At 35.6% G+C, this 12859-nt stretch overlaps 1 protein-coding gene across 1 annotated transcript in view; it reads left to right on the top strand.

Annotated features, from left to right (window-relative positions):
• Positions 1-3375: 3375 nt before the first annotated feature.
• The window catches only part of LOC134718288 (uncharacterized), a 36086-nt gene continuing 26602 nt past the window's right edge, over positions 3376-12859 (top strand). Inside the window, exons 1-3 of the mRNA XM_063580780.1 lie at positions 3376-3459; positions 4090-4188; positions 4945-5046. Of these exons, the coding sequence (XP_063436850.1) occupies positions 3376-3459; positions 4090-4188; positions 4945-5046 (285 nt within the window). The remainder of the gene's footprint in view (positions 3460-4089; positions 4189-4944; positions 5047-12859) is intronic.

Raw genomic sequence — 12859 nt, 5'->3', positions numbered from 1 at the left:
CATATGACGTAGCAATGACACTCATATAGTCAACACCAACATGTGACATAGCAATGAAACTATTTACCTCAACACCAACATGTGACATAGCAATGACACTATTATACTCAACACCAACATGTGACGTAGCAATGACACTCTTATACTCAACACCAACCTGTGACATAGCAGCGACACTAGTATACTCAGCACCAACATGTGACATAACAATGACACTCTTATAGTCAACACCAACATGTGACATAACAATGACACTCTTCACCTCAACACCAACATGTGACATAACAATGAAACTCTTTACCTCAACACCAACATGTTACACAGCAATGACACTCTTTACCCAAACACCAGCATGTGGCATAGCAATGACACTCTTATACTCAACACCAACATATGACGTAGCAGAGACACTCTTATAATCAACACCAACATGTGACATAGCAAGGACATTCTTATACTCAACACCAGCATGTCAGTTAGCAATGACACTCTTATACTCAACACCAACATATGACGTAGCAATGACACTCTTATACTCAACACCAACATGTGACATAGCAATGACATTGTTATACTCAACACCAACATGTGGCATAGCAATGACACTCTTATAGTCAACACCGGTATGTGGCATAGCAAGGACATTCTTATACTCAACACCAGCATGTCAGTTAGCAATGACACTCTTATTATCAACACCAACATGTGACATAGCAAGGACATTCTTATACTCAACACCGACATGTGACATAACCATGACACTCTTTACCTCAACACCAACATGTGACATAGCAATGACATTCTTTTACTCAACACCAACATGTGACATAACAATGACACTCTTTACCTCAACACCAGCTTGTGACATATCAATGACACCCTTTACCTCAACACCAACATGTGACATAACAATGACACTCTTTACCTCAACACCAGCTTGTGACATATCAATGACAACCTTTACCTTAACACCAACATGTGACGTAGCAATGACATTCTTATACTCAACACCAACATATGACATAGCAATGACACTCTTATACTCAACACCAACATGTGATGTAGCAGCGACACTATTATACTCAACACCAACATGTCACTTAGCAATGACACTCTTATAGTCAACACCAACATATGACATAGCAACAACACTCTTATAGTCAACACCAACATGTGACACAGCAGTGACATTCTTATGCTCATCACCAACATGTGACATAGCAATGACACTCTACCTCAACACCAACATGTGACATAGCAATGACACTCTTATACTCAACACCAACATATGACATAGCAATGACACTCTTTACCTCAACACCAGCTTGTGACATATCAATGACACCCTTTACCTTAACACCAACATGTGACATAGCAATGACACTCTTATACTCAACACCAAAATATGACATAGCAATGACACTCTTTACCTCAACACCAACATGTGACATAGCAATGACACTCTTTACCTCAACACCAACATGTGACATACCAATGACACTCTTTACCTCAACACCAGCTTGTGACATATCAATGACAACCTTTACCTTAACACCAACATGTGACGTAGCAATGACATTCTTATACTCAACACCAACATATGACATAGCAATGACACTCTTATACTCAACACCAACATGTGATGTAGCAGCGACACTATTATACTCAACACCAACATGTCACTTAGCAATGACACTCTTATAGTCAACACCAACATATGACATAGCAACAACGCTCTTATAGTCAACACCAACATATGACATAGCAACAACACTTTTATAGTCAGCACCAACATGTCATTTAGCAACAACACTCTTATAGTCAACATCAACATATGACATAGCAACAACACTCTTATAGTCAACACCAACATGTGACACAGCAGTGACATTCTTATGCTCATCACCAACATGTGACATAGCAATGACACTCTTCCTCAACACCAACATGTGACATAGCAATGACACTCTTATACTCAACACCAACATATGACATAGCAATGACACTCTTATACTCAACACCAGGATGTGGCGTAGCAGTACCACTCTTTACCTCAACATCAACATGTCACTTAGCGATGACACTCTTATACTCAACACCAACATGTGACATAGCAATGACACTCTTATACTCAACACCATCATGTGACGTAGCAATAACACTCTTATACTCAACACCAACATGTGACATAGCAATGTCACTCTTATACTCAACACCAACATGTGACGTAGCAATGACATTAATACACTCATCACAAACAAGTTACAGATCACACTTATAGGCAATGCAAACTTGAAAAAAATACAAACATGGCTCACTTATACCCACCACAAACATACACCATTGCTATATTACCCTTATACTCACCACACACATACACCATTGCTATATAACCCTTATACTCACCACAAACATACACCATTGCTATATTACCCTTATACTCACCACAAACATACACCATTGCTATATTACCCTTATACTCACCACAAACATACACCATTGCTATATTACCCTTATACTCACCACAAACATACACCATTGCTATATTACCCTTATACACAACAACTCATATGATATGAAGCAGCTGGTAGACACCCAATATTTTACACGGAAATACCACTAAATAATTTTCTAAGCTTTGATCATTACTTTGAATCGACACAAAGTACTGTTAATCAGACATATTTGTTAGAATTATATAAAGTGAGGTCTGATTTTATTTGTAACACAGAACTGAATCAGATAGTTAAGGTTTTATTTTGTTTCCTGATGAAAAATTATTTTGTAAACATCTGATTTTAATGAGAAGTTGATGAGAACGAGTTGTGTTAACTTCTTAAGTTAGATAATGTTAAGTCTACAGATCTAATGTAAAACATCTTTTAAAAATAACAAATACTTGACAGAATTATATAAAGTGGGGTCTCATTTTTCTTGTTTCTTCGTACTGAATCAGAAAATATTACTCGTTTTAATGTTTCTTAATATTTTTTTTTTTAACTTTGATCATTGTTAATCGGACAGATTTAATGGACAACAAATATTTATTAGAATTATATAAAGTGGGGTCTCATTTTAATTGTCTTGTCCAGCTGAGTCCATTGATATAAATATTGTTTATGTTTCTAGAAAAAAGTTTTTTTTTAAACCTGACATTTCTGATGGAAGTTCTGACATCTCACAATAAAACATGTTGTTTATTTGTTGTTTATGTAGAATATAAATAAAAGTGTGACTTGTCATTGTATTCAGTTTTGACCACTGATTCATGTGATATATATTTTGTTTATATTTATTACACAACATTGTCCAGTTTATGACACAAGTTTTGATGTCTGTTATATGTTGATATTATAGAATGGAATAACACCATTAATGTGGGCGGCTGTGGGAGGACACCTGGAGGTCGTGACTTACCTGGTCACTCACGGCAGTCAGTTAGACGCTACAGACACCAGGGTAATGATAGATATAATGACCTTACTCTGACCAAACATCACTTTATACAGAATCTACACAAAATCATGTTATTAATCAGACAGGTTTAATGGACAACAAATATTTGTTAGAATTATATAAAGTGGGGTCTCATTTTATTCGTAACACAGAACTGAATCAGATAGTAAAGGTTTTATTTTGTTTCTTGACAAAAAAAATATTTTGTAAACATCTGATTTTAATGAGAAGTTGATGAGAAAAAGTTGTGTTAACATCTTTAGTCAGATAATGTTAATTCTACAGATCTAATGTAAAACATCTTTTAAAAATAACAAATACTTGACAGAATTATATAAAGTGGGGTCTTATTTTTCCTGTCTCTTCGTACTGAATCAGAAAATATTACTCCTTTTTATGTTTCTTAAAAAAGTTTTTTTTTTAACCTGACAGTTCTGATGGAAGTTCTGACATTTCACAATAAAACATGTTGTTTATTTGTTGTTTATGTAGAATATAAATAAAAGTGTGACTGGTCATTTTATTCAGTTTTGACCACTGATTCATGTGATATATATTTTGTTTATATTTATTACACAACATTGTCCAGTTTATGACACAAGTTTTGATGTCTGTTATATGTTGATATTACAGACTGGATGGACACCATTAATGTTGGCGGCTCAGTTAGGACACCTGGAGGTTGTGACTTACCTGGTCACTCACGGCAGTCAGTTAGAGACTACAGACAACGTAATGATAGATATAATGACCTTACTCTGACCAAACATCACTTTATACAGAATCTACACAAAATACTGTTAATCAGACAGGTTTAATGGACAACAAATATTTGATAGAATCATATAAAGTGGGGTCTCATTTTATTCGTAACACAGAATTGAATCAGATAGTAAATGTTTTATTTTGTTTCCTGACGAAAAATTATTTTGTAAACATCTGATTTTAATGAGAAGTTGATGAGATCAAGTTGTGTTAACATCTTAAGTCAGATCACATTAATTCTACAGATTTAATGTAAAATGTCTTTTAAAAATAACAAATACTTGACAGAATTATATAAAGTGGGGTCTTATTTTTCTTGTCTCTTCGTACTTAATCAGAAAATACAACTCGTTTTAATGTTTTTTGAAAAAAGTTTTTTTTTTCAACTTTGATCATTCTACTGAATCAACATAAAATCATGTTGTTAATAGACAACAAATACTTGTGAGACTTATATAAAGTGAGGGTTGCTATTATTTGACTGGTTACATTTAAATAATTAAGAGTTTACTATTTTTTTACCTTTTTTGTTTCACTGAATCAGAAAATATGCATTGAATTTATATATATATCTTAATATACCATTTAATAGTTTATGCACAAGTATCATTGGATATTTTCTTACCCGATGTTATATTTCTTACATTTGGTAAATTGTTTGACTCCTCTCATGATTTTGTTATCACACACCATTAACATGTTTATATTTTTATATTGTTATAGTTTGGACAAACAGCTTTACATTATGCTGCTGAGGATGGACGGATTGATATAACAAAATGTTTAATAGATCAAGGATGCAGTCCTTGGGTGAAATCATTGGAGGTAACATTCCGTTTTATTCTTATTAGATAGATAGTTATTTTATTCTCTAAAAACTAAATACAAGTCAACTGAGGAAGTACAATTACAATATAAATACAAATACAATAGTTGAGGTTAAACAGCTGCAGATAAAATATAATAAAGTACAACTTTTAAGTTTATGATGAAATACCTGTATAATAAACAGGTTAAACTAAATATGAAGAAATCAGTCTGTGCGTAACTTTAACATGGAGGGACACACCTTTTTATTAATACACTTAATGGATGAACACAGTTTTTTTAAGGAGGCTCACGGGTATAAGATTTTCAGAAAAAAAATTTAACAATAATTTTTCATTACTAATTTCATTTATTACCTTAAGTAGTTATTACTTTATCATTATGGTACAAGAATCATTCCAAAAAATCAATTCTTGTTGGCCTCAGTTGACTTTTAAAATGTAGATATTATTGATAAAGCTCCAAATTATCTCCCTTTGGTGCAAAAATGCCATTTTTAACCGGATTTTTGTGACAAAAATGTCGGTTATTGATTTGGGGATGTACGGCGGGCGGGTGGTTGGGTAGTCCGGTGGGCGGGCGGGCGGCAATCAAATGTTGTCCCTGCACTAACTCATGAACCGTTCAACCAAAGCTTTTACAATTTTAATATGTTGTTACTGACAACTAAATGAAGGTCAAGTTCAATAATGGTGATTTTGACTTTTACCGTTCAGGAGTTATGTTTCTTGAAAGATTGAAAAATGGAGTTTCCAGTCATGTCCGTGCATTTACGCATGAACTGTTCTTCCAAAGCTTCCCAAATTTTAATATGTTGTTACTGATGACAAAATGGAGGTCAAGTTCAATAATGACGATTTTGACTTTTACCGTTCAGGAGTTAAGGTTCTTGAAAGATTGAAAAATGGAGTTTCCAGTCATGTCCGTGCATTTACGCATGAACTGTTCTTCCAAAGCTTCCCAAATTTTAATATGTTGTTACTGATGACAAAATGGAGGTCAAGTTCAATTATGACGATTTTGACTTTTACCGTTCAGAAGTTATGGTTCTTGAAAGATTGAAAAAAAGTGTTTCCAGTCGTGTCCGTGCATTTTCTCATGAACCATTCAACCAAAGCTTTTGAAATTTTTATATGTTGTTACTGATGACAAAATATAGGTCAAGTTCAATAATGACGTTTTTGACTTTTACCGTTCAGGAGTAATGGTTCTTGTGATATTTCCAGGACACAAATAAATGTTAATAAATCCGGTTTGCTGTCGTTGTGACAGCCTCTTGTTTGGCATTAAAATAGAAATATGTTAAATTTACTCATTGGTGACCTATATTTTTTATTGTTGTTTTTGAAAAAGCTGTACATAAACTAAATAACTGTAAAATTTAAGCGATTTCTGTAATTTAGTTCTTTTTTTATTTCGATATTACAACTATTTCCCCTATTAGGTCAACAGAAAAAAGGACATTAACAAAAATGTATACTTCTTTCGACGGCAGATTGTGAGCGTAAATGAACGGTGACCCCAATTTTTTTAAATTAAAAAAATGATTTAGACCCGCGAGGCCCCTTAAAACTGTTTATTTTTTGTCGAGCCTGCGACTTTAATCTCAGAAAGCTCGGCATAGGGATACTGATCAAGCACTTCTTAAAAGCTTTATATTTTAGAAGGATGAAGACCTTGATGCTTCATACTTTGTATATGGATGCCTCATGTTACGAAGTTTCCGCGAGTCACATGTCCAATGTCCTTGACCTCATTTTCATGGTTCAGTGACTACTTGAAAAAAAATGTTTGTAATGTTAAATTATCTTTTATAATATCTATATTTGGTATGTGCGTACCTTGCAAGGTCCTCATGCCCGTCAGACAGTTTTCACTTGACCTCAACCTACCAACACACCTAACACCAATCCTACATTACTGACACAACTACCATCTCATCATACTCTACCAACACACCCTATACCAATCCTACACTACTGATACAACAACCATCTCATCATACATCACCAGCACACTTTACACCAATCATACATTACTGACACAACTACCATCTCATCATACTCCACCAAAACACCTAACACCAATCCTACACTACTGATACAACTACCATCTCATCATACTCCACCAACACACCTAACACCAATCCCACACTACTGACACAACAACCATCTCATGATACTCTACCAACACACCCTACATCAATCATATACTACTAATACAACTACCATCTTAGCATACTCCATCAACACACCTAACACCAATCCTACATTACTGACACCACTACCATCTCATCATACTCCACCAACACACCTAACACCAATCCTACACTACTGACACAACAACCATCTCATGATACTCTACCAACACACCCTACATCAATCATATACTACTGACACTACTATCATCTCATCATACTCCACCAACACAACTAACACCAATCCTACATTACTGACACAACAACCATCTCATGATACTCTACCAACACACCCTACATCAATCATATACTACTGACACAACTACCATCTCATGATACTCTACCAACACACCCTACATCAATCATATACTACTGACACAACAACCATCTCATGATACTCTACCAACACACCCTACATCAATCATATACTACTGACACAACTACCATCTCATGATACTCTACCATCTCACCTAACACCAATCCTACATTACTGACACAACTCCCATCTCATCATACTCCACCAACACACCTAACACCAATCCTACACTACTGACACAACTACCATCTCATCACAATCCACCAAAACACCTAACACCAATCCTACACTACTGACACAACTACCATCTCATCATACTCCACCAACACACCTAACACCAATCGTACACTACTGATACAACTACCATCTCATCACACATCACCAACACACCTGACACCAATCCTACATTACTGACACTACAGTCATATCAGTATACTCTACCAACACACCTAACACCAATCCTACACTACTGACACAACAACCATCTCATGATACTCTACCAACACACCCTACATCAATCATATACTACTGACACAACTACAATCTCATCATACTCATGTCATGATACTCTACCAACTCACCTAACACCAATCCTACATTACTGACACAACTGCCATCTCATCATACTCTGCCAACACACCTTACACTAATCCTACACTTCTGACACAACTACCATCTCATCACACTCCACCAACACACCTAACACCAATCCTACACTACTGACACAACTACCATCTCATCATACTCCACCAACACACCTAACACCAATCGTACACTACTGATACAACTACCATCTCATCACACATCACCAACACACCTGACACCAATCCTACATTACTGACACTACAGTCATATCAGTATACTCTACCAACACACCTAACACCAATCCTACACTACTGACACAACAACCATCTCATGATACTCTACCAACACACCCTACATCAATCATATACTACTGACACTACTATCATCTCATCATACTCCACCAACACAACTAACACCAATCCTACACTACTGACACAACAACCATCTCATGATACTCTACCAACACACCCTACATCAATCATATACTACTGACACAACTACCATCTCATGATACTCTACCATCTCACCTAACACCAATCCTACACTACTGACAAAACTACCATCTCATACTCTACAAACACATCTATCACAAATCCTACATTACTGACATAACTATCATCTCATCATACTCCACCAATACACCCTACACCAATCCTACCCTACTGACACAACTACCATCTCATCATACTCCACCAACACACCTAACACCAATCCTACGCTACTGACACAACTACCATCTCATCATACTCCACCAATACACCTAACACCAATCCTACATTGCTTGCACAACTACCATCTCATCATACATCACCAACACACTTAACACCAATCCTACATTACTGACACAACTACCATCTCATCATATTCCACCAACACACCTAACACCAATCCCACACTACTGACACAACAACCATCTCATGATACTCTACCAACACACCCTAAACCAATCCTACATTACTGACACACCTACCATCTCATCATACATCACCTACACACCTAACACCAATCTTACACTACTGACACAACAACCATCTCATAATACTCTACCAACACACCTAACACCTATCCTACACTACTGACACAACTACCATCTCATGATACTCTACCAACACACCCTACATCAATCATATACTACTGACACAACTACAATCTCATCATACTCATGTCATGATACTCTACCAACTCACCTAACACCAATCCTACATTACTGACACAACTGCCATCTCATCATACTCTGCCAACACACCTTACACTAATCCTACACTTCTGACACAACTACCATCTCATCACACTCCACCAACACACCTAACACCAATCCTACACTACTGACACAACTACCATCTCATCATACTCCACCAACACACCTTACACTAATCTTAAATTACTGATACAACTACCATCTCATCACACATCACCAACACACCTAACACCAATCCTACATTACTGACACTACAGCCATCTCATCATACTCTGCCAACACACCTTACACTAATCCTACACTACTGCAGGGATGATTCCCAATTCAGGAAAAAAAAAAAAAAAATGGTATTTCCGGAAAAGTTTCTGTCACTGATCACGGCAACTATAATTTATCATAGTTTGTCGTCAAAACGTAGTAAAATCCGGATATCATAAGAATATTGACTACGATCGCATTTTATTCACAACGATTTAATTATGTCAATATGAGGTAAACAATTTTAGCAGCCGGATTCAATTGGTTAAAATATTATGGCAGAATTTGATCTCAAATAAATAGATCGCTCAGCAGGTTGATCAAAAATATGCTTTTTGACAAAAAGGGTGTCAAAGCAGACCTCGACAAAGAGCAAATTCAAATTTTTGTATAACATTGATGAATACATTTTAATGGGCGCAGATCTCGTAAAAGCAGATCGCCCGTTATGTTTTTGTTGAAAATAATGTTGATGATAGACCATTCATGAAATGAGCCCCCCCCCCCCTCCCTGAAATACGATGTCATCATGATGGAACTGTTTCAAAAGATAAAAATTATCCAAATAATTTTAAAGTTCACTGGTTCAATTGCTTTAAATATCTTATCAATTAAAGTAATAAACTTTTGTAATTGCTTTTCTTAATTCGACAATTGGCCAGTTCAATCTGAAATCCATTTGAAATCAAGGTAAGTTTATACAGATGATCTGTTGAAAAAAATACCCAATGGATGATTTTTTTCAGTGGTTAATATGGCAGCCGTTTTGCTATATAATCTAACCTCAAGATATATCATAAACTTTATAAGATATTTCATATAATCTTTAACTCTACTTTCCGCTATATAGATGACGTTCTTTCACTAAACAATTCAAAATTTGGTGACTATGTGGATCGCATCTATCCCATCGAATTGGAGATAAAGGATACTACAGATACAGTTAAGTCTGCTTCATATATTGACTTACATCTAGAAATTGACAATGAGGGTCGGTTGAAGACAAAACTTTACGACAAAAGAGATGATTTCAGCTTTCCAATTGTGAACTTTCCATTTCTATGTAGCAACATTCCAGCAGCACCTGCATACGGGGTATATATCTCCCAATTGATACGATATTCCCGTGCTTGCATTTCCTATCATGATTTTTTTGATAGAGGGTTACTGCTCACAAGGAAGCTATTAAACCTAAGAGTTCCAAATGGTGAAGTTGAAATCATCCCTTCGTAAATTTTACGGACGCCATCATGAGTTGGTTGACCGTTATGGAATAACCGTTTCACAAATGATATCGGATATGTTCCTTACGTCGTAACTACAATCCCCTTCCCTTTCATGAATTTGACCTACCGAATTAGACTATTTACCGGATTTGTAACCACATAAGCAACACGACGGGTGCCGCATGTGGAGCAGGATCTGCTTACCCTTCTGGAGCACCCGAGATCACCCCTAGTTTTTTTGTGGGGTTCGTGTTGTTTATTCTTTAGTTTTCTATGTTGTGTCATGTGTACTATTAATTTTCTGTTTGTCTTTTTCATTTTTAGCCATGGCGTTGTCAGTTTGTTTTAGATTTACGAGTTTGACTGTCCCTTTGGTATCTTTCGTCCCTCTTTTATAAGATATCTTATATAATTTTCTAAATATGATACTAGTATCCAATTAACTATATAAGATATCTTATATGAAAAATATTTATAAGATATTTCATATACTTTATAAGATATCTTATAAAGTTTTAAAACTTTATTGAATATATAAGATATCTTATTAAATATAAAAGATATCTCATATAATATATAAGATGGCTTTTAAAAATGAATTGTATAAGATATCTCATATATTAAATGAGATCTCTTATATATTATATAGGATATCTGATATAAATCTCATATATTATATAAGATATCTTATATATTATGAGAGAATTTGAAATTCGAATAAATAGCTAAACAGCTGGCCATTAGGTTTATGTTAGCTGGTATATATGTTTTTGTAATAGACCTCGTTTACCAAAGTTAAGACGATAGTGCATCATGTGCAATGATACTCATGTATTGCAACTTCCCTGGTCTCAATCCAATAACTTCTTCAATCAGTGTACACATGTACAGGTGAAACTAACTATACATTTTCCGTTTTTACAGGAAAATGATATTATTTCGTCTAAGATTGTATCGGCATAAAAAAATCCCAATTGGGATAAAAATTCCCAATTTGATATTCAAGGGATCCATTTGAAAACACCTGGAATCATCCCTGTACTGACACAACTACCATCTCATACTCTACAAACACATCTAACACCAATCCTACATTACTGACACTACAACCATCTCATCATACTCTACCAACACACCCTACACCAATCCTACACTACTGACACAACTACCATCTCATCATACTCCACCAACACACCTAACACAAATCCTACACTACTGACACAACTACCATCTCATCATACATCACCAACACACTTAAAACCAATCCTACATTACTGACACAACTACCATCTCATCATACTCCACCAAAACACCTAACACCAATCCTACACTACTGATACAACAACCATCTCATTATACTCCGCCAACACACCTAACACCAATCCTACATTACTGACACAACTACCATCTCATTATACTCCACCAAGACACCTATCACCAATCCTACACTACTGACACAACTACCATCTCCGCATACTCCACCAACACACCTAACACCAATCCTACACTACTGACACAACAACCATCTCATGATACTCTACCAACACACCCTACACCAATCCTACACTTATTACTGATACAACAACCATCTCATCATACTCCACCAACACAACTAACACCAATCCTACATTACTGACACATCTACCATCTCATCATACTCCACCAACACACCTAACACCAATCCTACATTACTGACACAACTGCCATCTCATCATACTCCACCAACACACCTAACACGAATCCTAAACTACTAACAAAACAACCATCTAATCATACTCCAGCAACACATCTTACTTCCATCTAATCACATTCAACTAATGCACCTCACACCAATCATTCACTATTTAACAAAACTACCATCTAATCATACTCCAACAACACACTTTACTACCATCTAATCACATTTCACCAACAGATCTTACACCAATCATACACTGTTTACAAAACTACCATCTAATCACATTCTACCAATACAACTTACACCAATTATACACTATTAACAAAACTACCATTCAATCACATTCCACCAA

Source organism: Mytilus trossulus, chromosome 5 (assembly GCF_036588685.1).
Source record: "Mytilus trossulus isolate FHL-02 chromosome 5, PNRI_Mtr1.1.1.hap1, whole genome shotgun sequence".
NCBI lineage: Eukaryota > Metazoa > Mollusca > Bivalvia > Mytilida > Mytilidae > Mytilus > Mytilus trossulus.
This window is presented reverse-complemented; position numbering and strand designations above follow the sequence as displayed.